General features: G+C 39.4%; 1 protein-coding gene across 3 annotated transcripts; it reads right to left on the minus strand.

The window, feature by feature from the left end:
* Positions 1–2,000: 2,000 nt before the first annotated feature.
* LOC100351205 (butyrophilin subfamily 1 member A1-like) lies at positions 2,001–16,254 on the minus strand. 3 transcript variants are annotated; one of them, XM_008249235.4, is made up of 10 exons: positions 15,974–16,254; positions 15,404–15,521; positions 14,542–14,889; positions 7,710–7,991; positions 7,422–7,589; positions 6,549–6,569; positions 6,436–6,462; positions 5,282–5,308; positions 5,060–5,086; positions 2,001–3,277 (listed from the first exon to the last, which is right to left on the minus strand). In XM_008249235.4, exons 2-10 carry the CDS (start codon positions 15,480–15,482, stop codon positions 2,619–2,621), a joined length of 1,638 nt encoding a protein of 545 aa, XP_008247457.3. In that variant the 5' UTR covers positions 15,483–15,521; positions 15,974–16,254; the 3' UTR covers positions 2,001–2,618. The 3 variants fall into 3 exon arrangements, with proteins under 3 accessions (XP_008247457.3, XP_069930812.1, XP_069930814.1); XM_070074711.1 differs by having other exon boundaries at positions 15,404–15,531; XM_070074713.1 differs by lacking the exons at positions 15,404–15,521; positions 15,974–16,254 and adding an exon at positions 15,252–15,273.
* Positions 16,255–18,986: the final 2,732 nt, after the last annotated feature.

Genomic DNA, 18,986 nt, shown 5'->3' on the forward strand with positions numbered 1-18,986 from the left:
ACTGCATCCTGGGGTTAGATACAACCTATAGAGATATAATCCTACATAAGACACAATTCTTGTTTTAGGCATTTGACCATTCTAGTCGTCACTCAGTTTTTAAATGTCTTGTCATATTGTAATAAACTTGATTAAAATAAGATTTCCAGAGTTGTCCACCAATGAAGAATTAATGGAATAAGCCAGATGATGAATTTATGGTCATTACTTTTCCAGAAACTACAAGCTATTTGGAGACCTCTCCCTGCTTGTTAACTTACCCTCAGTTACAGATGAGGCTAATGCAGGCATTGGTATCTCTGACATTGCTACAACTCTGAATCAAACAAGACATCTACCTTCACAATGTCTTTCATTGCCCACCTCCAGAAAGGCATAATCCCATTAAAATGAGTGGAGATGTGATGGGTAGAAGAGTCTTGTAGAATAAAACATGAATTTAGGTCCCTGCAGAAGAGATTCTAAAAATGCGCTTGTGATGAAATCTTTACTTAATGTATACTAAATCGATCTTCTGTATATTAAGATAATTGAAAATTGATCTTGATGTGAATGGAATGGGAGAGGGAGCTGGAGATGGGAGGGGTGTAAGTGGGAGGGAAGTTATGGGGTGGGGGAAGCCATTGTAATCCATAAACTGTACTTTGGAAATTTACATTTGCTAAATAAAAGTTTTAAAAAAATGCGTTTGGAAATCTCATGCTGAATTTCCAAAGAGTACAACAAGAGTGAAATATTCAGGGTCCAGGCATTTAGCTTAGCAGTTAAGATGCTCATCTCTCACAAAAGAGAGGGGTTCAGTTCTCAGCTCTCATTCCTGGCTACAACTTGCTACTAATGCAGACCCTGGAAGGCAAGGGTAATGGATTAGGTAATTCCGCTCCTGCCAGCCACTCAAGAGATCTGGGTTGTGTTCCTGGATCCCACTTCAAGCCTGGACTAGCCCTGGCTATTTCAGGTCTTTGGGGGAGTGATCTTTTTTTCTCTCTCTCTTTCCCCTGCCTCTTAAATAATGATAGATAAATAATTTTATTTTTAAAAAGTAAAATATCTTAAATGAACCCATTATTGTCTCTGTTCTATATTATAGTTTCACTCCCATTTGTTGTTGTGACACCTGTGTACAAGAGTCTGTTGTCCAGAAATCCCTCCTTACCACATTAATTTGATTAACCTATTAATTTTTCCCACCATTCATTAACCCCTCTTCTGCCTTTATCACCTCTGTGTAAGCCCTCTCTTTACTTTAAGTGGAAGTTAGGATTCAGGGCTCTGTATTGATTCTTCCCGGGTACAAATACTGTATTCAATACCACTTAGTGACTATGCATAGAGAAATTTCAGCAAGAGGCTACACCTTCTCAGAATTTAGCTTAAAGATCTGTCAGTAGTGTAGAAAAATCTAAGTGTATCTTTTCTATTATCCACAAAGCAGCATTCATTTGACAACAGAAGCTCATATATCATATCATTGAAGGTATAACCTTGGTGCTAAGTAGCTGGTGAAGGCTTGGATGCAGTAAAGACCAATAGAAATCCATACAGTGGAAAGAATATGGTCAAAAAGAAAAGTTGTAATATTTGCAGTGACTCTTTATCCATAAGGATATGGTCGTTTCTTCATTCCTACTTAGCTATTTTCTCTCTGAAAATATAAACTGCAATACAAATTCCTTTGCCATTCACATTCTCACAAAGGATGCAATTTTGGACTTATTAAACAGTGGGAATTTGCTAAAGAAAATGGCTCACTCCACTCAGAAGACTTGATTTATGGTTTTGTATTGGACTTTGCCCCTTGGCAGACTCTAACATTAGAAGGCCATGGAGCACTGGTAACTGAAGAACACACAAGCCGAGCTATTACATTTCAATGGAGTTTAGCAGATTTCTGTTTATTTCCAATGGTGGTATCATGTATTGAGAATTCATTGAAATGTGACCTTTCCATTACAACATCAACCTCCTCCACATCTAACAGCAAAAAAAGAAGATATATATTTTCATTTTATAACTATTTATTTATATAAAAGGAACAGATTTTAGATATTATTATATGTACAGTTTTAATAGCATAATGATACTTTCCACCCTATCCTCCCTCCCTGCCTCATTCCCATCCTCCCTCCCCCTGGTTTTCTTTTAAATTTCACAATGACATAGTTTTAATACAGTTTATAATCACAAGCTTAACCCTCCACTAAATAAAGAACTCAACAAGTAGTCAGTAGAAAAACCACTGTTCCTCAAGAGTATAGACAAGGGCTAGAAACAATCAAATCTCAAAATGTCAATTTTGCTCATATACATGGTATTTTTAATGTAATTAAATGTATTTGCATAAACACATACTAAGCAACGGTTTAAGACTCGTATACTTATTTGGCGTTATCTGTAACAAACCTTGCTGTCCACAAAGACACTGCTGTTCCCCATTGAGAACTGTACAGGAAATCCCCCCTGGATTTTTTCCAGTTTCCCTGTTTCTCTTCCTGCCTCTTCCTCTTTGAAAGGGGTTGAAATGGACCTACTCCACCCAGAACAGCTTTTTGGAAAACACACTTGTAAGAAGCTTGAGTAGAAGCAGTCGGGGTACCTGTGGGCTGACACTTTATTTCTTATGGAGATAATAGAGTGTTAGTTTCCTGAGGGACATCTGTATCAGAGTTCCTTAAGTGAGTTACTGATGTCTCTGCAGAAGAACTGGGAACATTTTCAGTCTGACCCGAAGCTGAGCAGACGGTCATAGATGTGCCAGCACCTTGCAGGCTAAAATAAGGCTGGAATTTCCCACAGAAATTGATGCCAGTGTAGGAATAGATGTGGGACCCATCCACCATGTTGTAAAAGGACAAATCCCCAGCCTCCCAGTCCAGGAAAACTCCTATCCTCTCAGGGTAACTTCTTAGTGACAGAGACTCTGGCTTGGAGGTGAGGGTCGTGACCTTTCCTTCCTTGTAGGCCACCAACCAGAAATTCTTCTCTGTATTTTCCACAAACCACCCTGTTCTATTCACTGTTTCAGGGCAAATACCCAGAGCCCATCGAGCTCCGTGTCCCATTTCTTTCTCCCCAAGTACTTTTACTTCCCAATAGTATCTCCCTGTGGCAAAGCAATTCTGACCCACAGCACTGAAGATGGTTCCAGACCCTCCTGTCCCCTGTGTTTTTGAAGCATCAGAGTTCTGAACAACATTCTTTTCCAAAGAAACACGTTTTCCATCCCCAGATATGGTGAGGCTACGGTGAGCTGTGTTTTTATCCAGAGAAACATCCACTGCAGGGGTGGGGAAAACAAGGAAGAAAAGATCAGTCAGTCAGGGAGGCTTGTTGGCCCTAAGAAAGATGGAAACGCGGTGTAAGGACAAAGGAAGGAAATAGGACAAAGACAACGAAAGGTAGGCAAGACAACCTGTGTTCTGTTCTAGGAGACACATGAGGAAGTGGAAGTCCAGAGCTGGACAGGACTTCAGGTAACCGTCTGTTCCAGAATCCAGTCAGGATGACTGCTTTTGACAATCCTCAGTGTCGTGTATTTTAGGATGAGGTCTTCCACCCTTCTGTAAATAGCCTGTTATTTTTTTTTCTTTCTCTTAAGAGTTAAGTCTTGTCATCTTCTCAGTCACTGTGTGCTTGCCTACATTTAAGCCTATTCAGTATCATTTTTCTATGGGTTTATATAGTGACCAAATCATTTATTTCTCATGTACTCCTATTATATTTTTCTAATTGTGATTCAACAAGCTCTTTCCTGAGTCAGGCTGGTTATACAATAAACTTCCTTCTGACTGAAGCATTCTTCCAATGTTGTTCATGTGAAGAAATCCATGAATTTGCTGAAGTGCCAGCTTAAATAATAATTCCGTTTAGGAAACCCTTTAATCCACTTTTTTTATTCTTGATAATCTCTTATTCCTTCAAAATATGTATCACAATTTATATGAATATTTTCCTATTAAGCCAGAGATCAGGATATATTTATTTACTTGGCACTGAATAAATAGTTATATAAAGATGCTCCTTGACTTACAGTGGGTCTAATAAGCCTGTTGTAAATTGACAATACCAAGTTGAAAATGTCCTTCATACACCTATTCTACCTAACATCCTAGAAAAGATTACCTGAAAAAAATAGATTACCTGGTACCATCTGAAATGTAGCCAGATCCCTTAGATTCATTTATAGTTGGGCAGAATCATCTAACATAAAGCCTATTTTACAACAATGTATTGAAAATTTCATGTAATTTATTGATAATATAATGGGAGGCAAAATAAAAACACAATATCAAAAAATGCTATCAACACAGCACCCTGCAGAGCATCCAGTGGTTTATCCTGGATAGTGTTTGCCTGGATGATCAGGAGCTGCAACTCACTGCTACTGCCCAGTGATATGAAACAGTACTGTGTTGAGATGGATGTTTGGCAAATCAGCTTAAGCAAACACTTGGGATGCCCACATTGCATTTTAGATTGCCTGATTTTACTCCCAACTATGCTGTTTCTGATCCAGTTTCCAGCTAATGTGCAACCTGAGAGGCAGCAGTTAATGAACCAAGTGCTTGAGTCCTTGCCACCTATGTGGGAGATCTGGGTGAAGTTATGGGCTCTTGGCTTTTGCCTGGCCCAAGCCCAGCAGTTGTGTGGAAATTTGGCAAATGAGCCAGCAACTTAAATATTCTCCCTCTGTCTTTCTCTCTCTCTGCCTCTATGGCTCTGTCTCTCTGTCTCTTTCTGTCAATGTCTATCTGACTTTCAAATAAAAGGAAAATAAATAAATAGAAAAATATTTAAGAATAGCATCATGATATACATTGACAAGGAAAAGATCAAAATTCAAATTTGAAGTAATGTTTCTACTAAATGCAAATTGCTTTTTTACCATTTTAAAGTTGAAAGGCTGTAAGTCAGAGACCGTCCATGCATGCTGTTTGAATACATGGTCTCAGGACAGAAAGGAAGCCATTGAGACTTAGAATGAAGGCCATGAGAGGACTTCTCAGGAGTGCTTCTCATTTGTATAGAAGAGGTTGAGTGGAACAAGGTAATAACTCACCTGCTTCGAAATTTTTCTTTCTCCAGTCTAAAAAGAAAATAAACTCTATGGTAAAACATGCCAAGAACATATTTTGTGAGCTAATGGGATATTCCTTTGCCACCCACCCCACATTGGTTTCAAAATAAAATCTCTAGAAGATGCCGTGTCTCTGGACAATGGTCTGCTATCTCACAAGATCCTGGGTCAGCTGAAGCCACAGACAGCATCAGATTTACTCACCAGCATATAAATTTGCTTTTTTCCAGTCTGAAATAAAAGAAAAGAATTAGATGCTTCCATTCATGGTGCCCTCACTGCAGAGAATGAAATGTACTGTGACTATATGAAATCTGAGGTTTCTGAAAGTGTTGTTTCTGTGGTCTGTCTCTTAATGATAATTCTAGTGTATTTGTGTTCTTTTACATATTCTGGTCTACTGACATTTTTAGCATTCCACCAATCTAAGGGTCTGGTCCTTTGAGAAGAGGGTGCAGGTGTGAAGGTGGGGCTGTATGTTGAAGCCTAAATATTATGTGTTGCCCTGACATCTTTGGGATCACATTGCTTCAAGTGACAAAGGTTCCCCTGCTCCCCACCAGATAGGAAAGCTCCCTCCCCTGCTCAAACCCCTATACTCAACCCAGCTGAGCCCCTCCTGGTTCTCAAGCTAATGGGCATCATTTCCATGCCAGCATGCAAATTTATTCAAGCAAGCTAAGCCGCATTACTTCCTCAGAAAATAGTGAGCACCTCCTCTTCTTGTTGCTACAGTTTGCCTCTTACCTCCCTTCATGGTTCACTTAACTCTCTTGGGCAACTCCTCTGTGGTCCTGTGTAATGTACAGTGTCCCCTTCCCCCAGGCCATGAGTACATGTAACTGATACACTGCTCTCAGTTCCATCTGTCCTGTATAGATGTCATGTGTTTCACCATCTTAGGCAATTTAGGGTGGAAGATCCCTTTCACCAAAAACGGTGAATAGAAGGTGATCAGAACAGAGGGACAGGGGCCCATAGTGTGGCTCAGTGGATTAAGCCATCACTTGCAATACCAGAATCCTGTATCAGAGGACTGGTTTGAGCTCCAGCTGCTCCACTTCTGATGCACTCCCTGCTAATCCTCCTGGGAAAGTAGTGGAAGATATCTGAAGTACTTGGGCCCCTGCCATCTGCATGGGAGACATGGATGGAGTTCTGGGCACCTGGCTTTGGCCTGACCCAACCCTAGTTGATGTGTCCATTGGTGAGTGGATCAAGGGATAGAATATTTTTCTCTCTGTGTGTATTTCTCTTTTTATACTTCTGCCTTTCAAATAAATAAATGATTTTTTTTAAAAAAAGGACAGAGGGACAGATGAGATGAATGGCTTAACCATAACACCAGTGGAACTCACCATGCTGATACAGTTCCTTCCTTGTGGCTGAAAAGAAATAATGACCTGTGAGATGCCAAGCATGGAGTAAACACTCTAATTTCTCTACAAAGCAAAGAAAAAGGAGAACTTACCAAGCTCTTTCTCCAAGTTTTCTAAAATGGAAACAAAATAACAGAATAGATTTTATATAGCAGAAAGATGAAGATGCTCCCAACAATGATGTCCCTCAGACCCACAACCAGGCCTAGGGCACACACAGCACATTTTCTAACACTGATGGACCCAGGTCTGTAAGTGCCTCTGAACTGATGGCCTCCCTCAGCAAATATAAGACAATGTTGCCCAAACTGTGGGGCTTCCCTTCCCTTCCTATATTACTGGATGCATTATTCTATTGTGAAGCAGTGGCCTTGGCTACTGGAGAAGATTTCCAAGACTGTGTGTGGTCTATATACACATCTATGGAAGGGGATAAAAGGCCTTGACACTTTGGAAGAGCAGATAATTCCAATGTCTGAGTCATTCTAGCACAAGAGAAATAAAGAGCTGTGTGTGGCTGAAAAGAAATAATGGCATGTGAGACACCAAGCATGGAGTAAGGACTCCATTTCTCTACAAGGCTAGGAAAAAGGAGACCTTATCAAGCTCTTTCTTCAATCCTAAAATGGAAAAAAACATAAGAGAAATCTAAAGTCTGTTTTTTAGTTTATAATCTAAGCCCAGATCCTAAATACTTCTAAATTTTAACTGAGTCAAAAAAATCTGTATCTTTGCTGAGAATTACTAAGATTGGTTTTTCTAACTTCATGTTTATATCAGCAAGTACTAGATTCTATTTTTTTTTCCCACAGGGGTCCTGGACTCCATGGTTTGTTGAAGGTCTTGGGATTCTAATGCAGATCTGTATATATATCTGCATGTTCCAACAGATGCCAACCCTATATCAAGCCAGTCTAACAGACCCACAAATTTATAAACCCCACCATGTATGAGTCACAGTGTACCTTTGGCTTGTCTTTCTTTTTCTTTTTCATCCTTGGCATTCTGCACTCTCTTCTTTGCTTGTTTTTTTTTCCAAGCCAGAAGCACCACAGCACCCAGGCAAATCAGAAGCATGAAGAAAGTCACAGCAAATGCTGCCCTCCAAGGCGAGGTCCTGGGGAAGAAGGACTCTGAAGCAGAGCCCTCACATGTGATTAAAAAAACACACACACCAGGCAAGCCTACCCCATCTCATCCCCAAGTACTCCCTCCTGACTCTCACCCCATCCACATAATAAGCAAGACTTTACCTGGGATAGAAATTGTTTCCACCTGTTCTTGTCCAAAGAAGGGGTTCTTCATGGAGCAGGACACTTCTCTCTTTGATCTGTCTCTAATGATGATGGATGCCTCTGTCTGGAACAATCCATCATCATCTTGGGTCTCGTCCTCAGAGAGCGATGGAAGCTTCTCTCCCCCTTCACCTTTCCATTGTATTTCAGGCTGGGGAAACCATCCCTTGCCAGTACACGTCAGCCTTATTCCTTCATCTTCCGGACCCACCATGAGGATGTGAGGGCCAGAACCAAGACCTGTGGAGAAGTCATTCAAGTGAAACCCTGCTGTTGCTTGTCCAGAAATCTCTAATGTTACACAGTAGCACCGATGTGGGGAGATGCATGAAAGACCAAGGTCTGCAGGAGATGGATGAAGGACCAAGGTCTGTGTGGGAGGAGGGGGCTGCTTCTGTTCTCCCATGACAGATATCAGTATCTGTGGTTCACAAATCATAGCAGACTTGAAGCTGTTATTAATACATCCATTGAGGCCTGTCACATACGCTCTACCCAAGCTTACTTGCAATTAGGTCACAGAAGGATAACAGAAAAGGTGCTGAGTGAAATTTGTTTATGTTGAATTGTTTCAGAAAAACACCCACATTTCCATATCTTTATTTATAAATTTCTATTCCATTTCCTGGAGTCTCAAGGAAAACTATTTGAGCTTAGAATGAGATTTCTGATAGTTCCTTCAACAATCTACCTTTGCAATTTTTTCCAAATTTTCTATCTTTGCCAGAGTACAGATAAAAAGAAGGAAGCTAGATGATGTGAGTGTCTGGAGAAGTAAAGTTGCTTCTAGTTATTTTGAAACCTTACTCCTTCTTTTCCCTGGCCAACACATTTATGTTTCTTCAGTTCATGTCAGATTGAATTTACAAATAGATTGAACATAACAGTAGCAGATTCTAGAACAACCCACTATGTCTCACAGACAGTGAGTACCCTGACTTCTAAGATTACATATTAGTGTACCTCATATCATATGGTATGTCTAGCTCAGTCTTACTTCAATATCTCAGATGTAGGACATGCATCAAGAACTTTAACTACACTATCTTTCTGGTGCTAAAAATTACAGCAGAGCTAATGTTTATTACCAGACCCTGACCTAGGGAGGATACCCTTTAGGGAAACAAAGCAATCTGGAAAATAATCCATCTCAGAATTACTCAAGGGAGCTGCCAACTCTCTTAAACAAAGGAAGTGAATGTTTGAGTGAAACTGTTCTTAAGTAAAATGGAGCAGAGTCACATTGGGAAGTAAGAGAACAGAGACAAATTAGACCTTGAACCTCCTGGGAGAATTTAACCGTTGAAGTTCCAAGTCCAACTAATAAGACAAAAGCTATACCTGTGTTGAGAAAGAAGGGATATCCATTCCTCAGCACAGAAGTGGCTATATCAAAGGTTAACAGAATGGAAGATAAGCATGGATATGTAATCAACCAGTTGCTTCTAAAGGTCAGACTTGTACCCCATTAATCAGTGGACTGATGGGGGAAGATACTGACAAATGCATGACTCCCAAGAGGGAGTTCTGAGTCTGTGAAAATCTTTTACTTCTCACTGAGAGGATGCTAGAGTAGAATCACAGTAATGTGACTGAACAGATTTTGTCACTATTTCTTTCAAGAACTAGTGGATTTGGCTTCTTATGCAAAGTACACATAAAAAAGATGGGTAACATGAGCCTACTGTAGATACCATTCTAGACAGCATCGAGAATTATTACTTTAAGACAGGTCATACAAATAAAAAAGATATCACAGTTGAAAAAAAATTTCTCTTAGCAGAGGCTAATTGTGGTATATATACATAAGGGAATACTACTCAGCTGTTAAAAAAATGAAATCCTTTTACAACAAAATGGATGCAATTGGACACTTTTGGTTTGTGAAATAAGCCAGTCTTGAAAATACAAATATCATGTTTTCCCTTATTTACAGTTATTAATATAAGAGGCCAAAAAATGTAATGTATATGAGCAATATTGAAATGTTGAGATTTGATCATTGTTATAACCCTTGTCTATACTCTTGAGGAACAATGATTTTTTTTTCTTAATACTTGTTCAATTCTTTATTAGTAGAGGGTTAAGCATGTTGTTATAAAGTATTTTGAAAGTATGTCGTTGCAAAAAGGAAAAGAAAAATAAGAAAGGAAACAAGAGGGAGGGCAGGTGTGATGGAAGGAAGAGAGGAAGTATCATTTGCTCTTAAAACTGTGTATTTGAAAGACATAAAATTTGTTACCTTTATATAAATAAAAAATAAAATTTAAAAATACAAAACTTAAAAAGTTGAGAGCATGACATTGTGAAAAAAGGGGACAGATAAATTACCATAATCACATAGAGAGTTTAAACTTCACTCTGATATCTCCACTAGAAATTAATGGAAAGTGATATATGTATAAATTGGTTAAAATTTCCCAAAATAATTACAAATGGCATAAAGATAAGCTAACATACACTGGAAAATATTTTGGATATTCCATGAAACTTTACACCAAAATAATATTTCTGTAGGCTGAAGTTTTACATGTTGAAAGCAAGATAACTTTAAAAAGGCAGAAATGAATTACACTTACACACAAGTGACTACATGGGAAAACTTACAAACATTATGTTGAGCAATAAAACAGAAACATTAAAGAGTTTGTGAAATTCAAAATCGCATGTGGTGCAGCAGGTTAAACAGCCACCTGTGACGTCATCATCCCACATGAGCTCTTGTTCAAGTCCCAGCTGATCCACTTCCGATCCATCTCCTTGCAAATATGCCTAGGAGGGCAACAGAAGATGGCCCAAGTACCTGGGCCCTGTCACTCAACCTGGAAGACTCGGATGGAGTTCCAGGTTCCTGGCTTCAGCCATGCCCAGCCCCAGCTATTGCAGCCATTGGGGAATGAACCAGTGGATGGACAATGTCTGTCTCTTCCACTCTTTCTTTGTAACTCTTTCAAATAAATTTTCACTTAAAAAAAAAAAACACAAAACTAATCTCTGAGGTTAGAAATCAGGCTAGTCATTTCCTGTGAGGAAATAGTGACTGAAAGGGGAGACACAGATTTTCCTGGCTTTTTTTTTTTCTTTAAAGATTTATTTATTTATTTATTTGAAAGGCAGAGCTAGAGAGAGGCAGAGGCAGAGAGATAAAGAGGTCTTCCATTTGCTGGTTCACTCCCCAAATGGCCACAATGGCTGGAGCTAAGCAAATCCGAAGCCAGGAGCCAGGGGCTTCTTCTGGGTCTACCATGTGAGTGCAGTGGTCCAAGCTCTTGTGACATCTTCTGCTGCTTTCTTAGGCCATAACAGAGAACTAGATTGGAAGTGGAGCAGCCGGGACTCGAATGGGTGCCCATGGGATCCCAGCATGGCAGACGGTGGCTTTATCCCCTACACCACAGCGCTGGCCCCCTGGTTCTAATTATGTTCTGTTTCCTGATCTGGGAACTAGTTTTTCAAGTTTATTTTTTGAAAATTTATGTAGTGACACATATAAAGCCAGTATTAAAATTCCAGTGTATTTTCAGAAAAAGTATCAGGACACAGGAAGGTGGAATATTTTTGGCAACATTGGTATAAAAACTTCCATAAAAAACCAAGAAGAATGAAAGATAATGTTGATAGTTCTATATGTATGTTTAAAAACTCTTCCAATTAAAGACAGCATACAATTATAAGACAAATAGAGATGAAAGGATGTTTCCAATAATTATATGATTAAAAAAGTGACTATAAATTGACAAAAAATTTCCGAAAACAGTCCCTCCATGAAGCCACACACAGTTAATTAAAGGACATAAACAGGAAAGTGAAAGAAGAAAAACACAAGTAAGACATACATGAAAAGACATTCATATCTGTCATGAGGTTAAATAAAAACAATAGGATATCACTTTTTACCTGACAAGTAAAAATGTAATAAAATATAATATTCTGTGTCATTAAGAGTGAAGAGGGGTCAGCATTGTGTTAAAGTCCTGGCTGCTTAATTTCTGATCCAGCTCCCTGATATTGTGCTTGGGAAAGCAGCAGAGGATGTCCCAGGTACTTGGGCCTCTGCAGCCATGTGGGAGACCTGGATGGAGTTTCAGGCTCCTGGCTTTGGCCTCACCTAACTGACCATTTTTGCAGACATTAGGTGAGTGAATCAGCAGATAGCAGGTTCATTCTCTCTCACTCTCACCCTTCCCAAGCCCCTCCCTGTAATTCTGCCTTTCAAATAAATAAATCAATCTTTTAAAAAAAGGGTGTGAAGAAATGTTTATTGTCATACTGTGCTATTAGGAGTATAAATTGGAGCAATTGTTGAACTATGCATTTGCTCAAACAAATTTTATGATATATTTGAAACTTGAATTGTTATGCTATGAGATGTAAACTTAATAATTTGAGAAATTTATCATACAATAACCAGTGTAAATCATTGCACAAAGATTTTTGTGAAAATATATTTAATACATGATCTTATCATGATATAACATCGAAGAGTTAATGCTAGGTAAATATTCATATAAACTATGGAGTTTTATGTAAATGGAACATTTGTACTTATTAAGATAATATTTGTATATTATCTACTATACATTGTTAAGGAGTTGCAGAGAGAACATATTGCAAGATATTTTAAGTGACAAATACTAGTATTGTTACAGAGAAGGAAATGTCTTGATTTCTTAACAGTGGTGTTAACTTTGCTTTTACAGCCATTACCTGACTTTTACTCTAGGATTACTCCTCCCTCTCCTGATTCCAACTATTGCTTCTCAGCTTTAGGCTTCACTGTTTGGTTTAGAGTAAGAACTGCATGAAGAAGACTTTTCTTTCTTTCTACATCATTGAATACATTAGTTAATTAAAGCAAGTGCATAATTTGAGTAGGAAAAAAGCATCAGTGGTCTAAAGTTCTCAAAAGAAATAGAGAGAAGCTTAAACAGAAGGACCAGCAAACTTCAGGTTCCTTTTGAAGAGTTGTATCAAGATTTATTTATTTTTTAAGATTCATTTATTTATTTGAAAGACAGAGTTACAGAAAGAGAGGGAGAAACACACACACACACACACACACAGAGAGAGAGAGAGAGAGAGAGAGAGAGAGAGGTCTTCCACCACTGGTTCACTCCCCAAATGGCCACAATAACTGGGGCTGGGAAGGGGCGAAGCCAGAAACCAGGAGCTTCTTTCAGGTCTCCCACGTGAATGCAGGAGCCCAAGAACTTGGGATGTTCTCCACTGCTTTCCCAGACACATTATCAGGGAACTGGATCAGACATAGAGCAGCCAGGACATGAACCAGTACCCACAGGGACTGCTGGTGTTATAGGTGGTAGCTTAACCCACTATGCCACAATGCCAACCTTGTATCAATACTTCAATAGTATTCATGACTTAATCTTTCTGGAGTGCATGGTGGAGTGACACCTCAAAGTCTCAGAGGATGAGCATCTTTATGCAACCCAGTGCTGTGGGATGCCTTGGACTCCAAGCATTTTTGCACAATCCTTACTCAAGGGAAGGAGGTGCAGAAAGCTCCAGTAATAACTATGACATATCTTCACTCCAGCCTGATGGCTGAGGGATCAAAGACAGATTTAATTTTTTGAAGTAAATTAGCATAAGCATTTTTGAAGACAGTTTTTTTTATTATAGATCAAGATCAACCATATAATTATACTGTTATAGAGAACAAGATATCCAGAAGGGCATAGAACAATCTTAGAGCAGAAATTATTTTGGAAGATAAAAGGGAATACGGGAGTGGAGGGGGTGGTTTGTCAGTTTGAATTTTGGACGTTTCTGAGTTGAGTTCAAGACAGCAAGAATATGATTTTGTTGTAATTAAAAATGGAACAGCACTGATGGTGACAAAATCCTTGTGGTCAATTCTGTTCTGGCTATTCCAGCTTTCTTCGCTGGTCTCTCTCTTCAGGATCCTTTCATTTCACCCCTAAATCACTCAGCTAATAGTTTTCTCTACTTCTGCTTCACTTGGCTACTGAAATCTGGTTATTTCTTTCTGATCTCAACCCTCTGTTGATAATTGTCTTCTGCAACCTCAACTCAACCCACCCTAACACAACCCTCATACTCAATTCCCCTGAATACTGCAATTAAGGGCTCTCAGCTCAGCCCCCGCTCATCACAGGAACCAAGAAGGGACCTGGTCCTTGAAATAATGGTACATTTTGAAAATTGTGATGCTTTCCTTCAAAATGCACAGGGAGAGACATGGGTGGGGAATAAATTATTTATTTTCATAGTAGATATTTATAGAAATAATTCATTTTTAAAGTTTATTTATCTGAAAGCCAGAGTGGATAGAGAGAGGGGAGAGAGAGAGAGAGGGGAGAGAGAGAGAGAGAGATTTTCATCCTCTGGTTCATTCTCCAAATGCCTGCAACAGACGGCTGAGCCAAGCTTACACCAAGAGTCAGGAATTCTATCCAGGTCTCTCAAGTGGATGGCAGAGACCCAAATAATTCAGCCATCATCTGCTGCCACCTCCCAGCATTAGCAGGAAGCTGAATTAGAAGCAGAGGTAGGACTTGGTCCCAGGCACGGAAGCTTAATCCACTGAGCATAAGGCCAATCGCTGAAGTGGCTCATCTTTAAGGTACAGCATAATACATGTGCACCCAGATCAACAGCATCTGGGGTAAAATCTAGTGTCTATAACGTTGAACAGCTTCAAGCACCTCTAATTCTGGTTTGTGCCCTATTTAACATCATCTTATCAAATCAGATATGGGTCACTCACATTTCCCTGAGTTACCTGTATTTGCAGAGAATTACTTACTTATGATCTTGAGCTCCAAAGTGGCTTCTTCAAAGTCGTTGTCTCGTTTAAAGAAACACTTGTACATCCCGTTGTCTGAGACCCGGAGACTGTGGATTCTCACGGCTACTTTGCCCTCGGAGATGTAGTCCTTCACCAGCTCTGCCCGCCCTTTGAAATCTACGAGCTGTTCCTCCACCTGCGCCATTCCGTCCCGATAGGCATACACAACCTCTGAGTACTGCGAGCGGAACCACCGCAGCTCCATGGTCTCCACATTCATGGGTGGGTCCACCTGACAGGGCAGCACGGTTTCTGAGCCTAGCTTAGCCACAATGGGCTCCGAGGGGCCGCTCACTATGAAGGAATCTGTGGAATCAACAGAACCAAATGTAAAAAGAGTGTCAGAACGACCGGGCATTTTAGAACACAGTCCCAGTAGAGGCCCACCAACATCTCATTCTCTCAAGTATAGATGGCACATATTCAGCCTGAAGGTCTGGTAGGGATCAAGGCAACAAGGGCTTCCGCTTTTGAGGAGCTTACAAACACCAGGTTAGTTTCACATGAAGCAAGTCATTTTTAAATTGCAAGAGTAGTACATTCTATGAAGCAGGTGGAAAATCACAAAGCTAGAGCTTTTACCCAGATCTTTGGCAGCATTCAGAAAATGCATTCATCATGAAGCTGAGAACTGAATGAATTAGATGGCATAGGTGAAATAATTCTACCTGGTGGCTAATTTGTCCTGATGCACAAGCGAATAAATCATTCTGGCAAAATAGAGGATTTTAGAATTAGCATAGATTTATATGAGAAGTGATTCAATTCTTCTATTCAGAAAACAAGAGAACTTCGTTATAAAAGCATAAAATATCCTCACCTGAGCCCCATATGGCCGCCTGGAGAAGCAGGATAGAGAGGAGCTCTGTTGGCATGGAGATGTGCAGGGGACTCGCCATGTTTCCCAGCGTGGGGGCGGGATGATGTGGAGGTGGGTCCTGCAAATCACTGCAGGGGTAACAAGAGTGGGACTCACGGGGCCAAAAGACTGTGGCTTCTAAGAAGCAGTCCCCTGTGTCCCTCAGACAGCCGCCAGGAAACCCGAGGAAGCCTTTGACGCACAATGTATATTTTGTGTTTCTCTTCTCCAGGTAAACAGTCAGTAGCCACCCTCCACAAGGGTACACCCTGTCTAAACTCTTCTTTTATTCAAGGAGACATTCTGTCTCTTGGGTAAGGAGGTGGAGGGGAGGCATGAGCAGCCTTGGAGAGAAAGGGCTTTAGCACAAACGTCACTCTGGGCTCCATGAAATGCCTCCCCACTCATCCCTGCATAGAGAAGGAGCAGACAGAACTCAGCCGGTCCTCCACCACCCCACACAATCCTGACCCAGATCCTCTCTCCCCTCGCTCTTGCCCATCACCCAGAAACTGCTCGCGCAACACTCACAGCTTTTAGGTTCCTCTTAGAGAGACGGAGGCATCCTGAACTTCTCAGACCCTGCTCTACGCCGGCACCAGCTTGAACTCCTCCCTACCACTCTTTACACTTCCCTTCTTTGGTGCTCAAAGGGCTCTCCTATGCCTCTTGGTCTAAGCTGCTTTGAGAATGTGGGGCCGTAGGAGTAACCTTAGGTAGCTTTCGAAAGGAATTCAGAAGTTGGAAGCAAGAAGCCTCCTACACAGAATCCCTTCAGCAACGGGCTTCTCCTTGGCCACCCTAACATATTCAAAACTGAAAGTAAAATAAAGCAAGAAAAAAGGACTTTGACCTGGTAAAGATAATAAATTTATCTTATAATTACATGCATAGAAGAGATAGAAAGGATCAGAAACAACTGATTTCTTTCTTCTGGAGAAATACTGTGTGAGCCTAGTTACTAGCGCAGGTGTTAGAACTTGACTTCCTGAGTTAACCCTGCTGAGGGGACTTATGAGCTTAAGCTTTTGAGCAAGTTATACAGTCTCTTTGCACCTCAGTTTTGCCATCTGGCAATAAGTGTCATAATACTACATGCCCTGAAACTTTTGTGTGATTATTAGGTGAAGTAGTGCACAAAGCACTAAGAGGCCAGCAACATATATCTACTTTTAGATTAATATGTGATTCTTGCACAGGTTTATGGAGTATGACGTTATTCCACACATGTATAAAATGTAAACTGACAAAAGTAGTTAACATTTATGTTTCTTTCTCTTTTCTTTATGTATGGCGGTTATGAGCTCCTCTTTATACAGTACATAATCCAGTATTGAGGAGTACAATTGCCTCACTGTGCTGTAGAACATAGAACTCATTAATTCTACCTTCATAGTTCTTTTGAAAATTTATTAATATAAAGAGAACAGATTTCATGTACTTCATGGAGACAATTCTAAGAAGATAACCTTACTTCTTAAACTCCCTCCCCCACTCAATCCACCCTTCTTTCCTTTTTTTTTTTTTTAATTCTGACTATGCCTTGGTAGCAGTTACCAAAATTGCCCCTATTTCTCCTCTAGTCACCCTTCCTAGTTTCTAGTAATCACAGTTCTAAATTCAGCTCAACTTTTTAAAGCCTCCATAGGGAGAACATACACTAATTGTCTTCATGTGATTCATTTATTATACTTAATATAATAACCTCTGATTTCACTCATTTTGCTGCAAATGTCAGGATTTCATTTTTATTTATGGCTAGGTATTTTTCATTATGTATTTATATATATTATATTTTTCATTATGTATTTATATTTTCTTTATCCACCTGTCCACTGACAGACATCTAGGTTGATTCCATTTATTAGCCATTGTGAATAGTGATGTGATGAACACAAAGCTGTATTTCTTTGATATGCTGATTTAAATTTCTTTGGATGTATATCCCAAAGTAAGATAGCTGGGTCATATAGATCTATTTTTAGTTTTCTGGGCAATCTCCCTACAATTCTCCATAACGGCTGCACTAATTCATATTCCCAACAGTCCTATAAAAGAGGGTGTCCATCAGTGGATGAATGGATGAAGAAAATGTGTTGTATACACACAATGGAATGCTATTCAGTAATAGAAGGCAGTACAGTTATTTGTAATATAAGGAATTAGAGGACATTATGTTAAGTGAGATAAGAATATTATGTTAAGTGAAGTACAGAAAGACAGTACTGCATGATCTCATTCATATGTGGAATCTGAAAATATTGATCTCACAGAAGCTGACAGAATAATCATTACCAGAGTTTAAGAGAGTATGGGGGGTGGATAAAGATTAATCAATGGGTATTAAGTTATAGTTAGGAGAAATACATAAGTACTGGTATCCTATTGCACAGTAGCATGACTATAGATAAAGATAACATATAGTATATTTTAAAAAACTAGAAGAAAGAATTTTGAATGTTTTTTACTGTGAATAAATGATAAATATTTTTAAGAGATAGATATGCATATCTTGATTTGAACATTGCACAGTATATACATGTATCAAAGTATCTCATGGTATTCATACAATGTAATATTAAACAGCGGTAAATATACAAAATGCTGATATACACAACATCACTAAATCTCAAAAATCATTTTGTTTAGCCAAAGGATCCAAATCATAAAGCATACATTTCATACAGTGTATGATTCCTTTTGTTGTTGTTTTTGAAGTTTTAGAGTAGGCAGGATTAAACCATCATAATTTGTATTAGAATACTGTTGATATGACTGGTGTGGCTGAAAATGAATGTGAGGGAAATATTCAAGAGTCAGAACTGTTTTATATTTTGATCAAGGTAGTGGTTACATTAGTGTAAGCATTTGTGAAACTTCTTTGAAGTGTACATTTCCAAACTCATGTATTCTGTATGTGGATTATATGTTAATTGATTAGATTTCTAAAAAGCTGCATGCCCCTAATGGAGACTAAAGAATATTCATTTAGGAGTTGGTGCCTTCAGCCAAACTGTTAGCAGATCAGTCCTACTATTTAGACAATTGCTTGGGTCCCTGATTATCGGTAAACCTTGTTGACATGAAGAAACACTGAGCTCAGGAAGATATGAAATGGAAAGCAAGCTCCTCTGAACACATTCTACGTCTGGGACAATCGTGTTACTCTTTCTAGTCTCCCACTGGGGGCCCTAAGTCTGTGGAACAAAGAGCCCTCCATTTCTGAACTCTGATCTTTCCCCTGCACCACTCTACAAGTGGCCTCTAATGTCAATTAGAGTATGGTAAGAAGAAATTACGCTTCTTTTGCTTTTATTCTATAATAAATAGATTTAGTAATTTGAACATTGCAAAGACCCACAAATCTGAACATCACACAGGAAGATGCTTCCTTCACTCTGAATAATGTGATTTCAGCCCTCTGCTAGTGAGAGAAGGGACCTACATTTTCAACAAGGGCACATATTCCAGGTCTTACTCTGTAGCCCAACCCAGTTCAAAGTACCCTGCAGTGAACTTTATTACTTTCTCTTTTAAAATAACT

The sequence above is a fragment of the Oryctolagus cuniculus genome, chromosome 5 (genome assembly GCF_964237555.1).
Source record: "Oryctolagus cuniculus chromosome 5, mOryCun1.1, whole genome shotgun sequence".
Classification (NCBI taxonomy): domain Eukaryota; kingdom Metazoa; phylum Chordata; class Mammalia; order Lagomorpha; family Leporidae; genus Oryctolagus; species Oryctolagus cuniculus.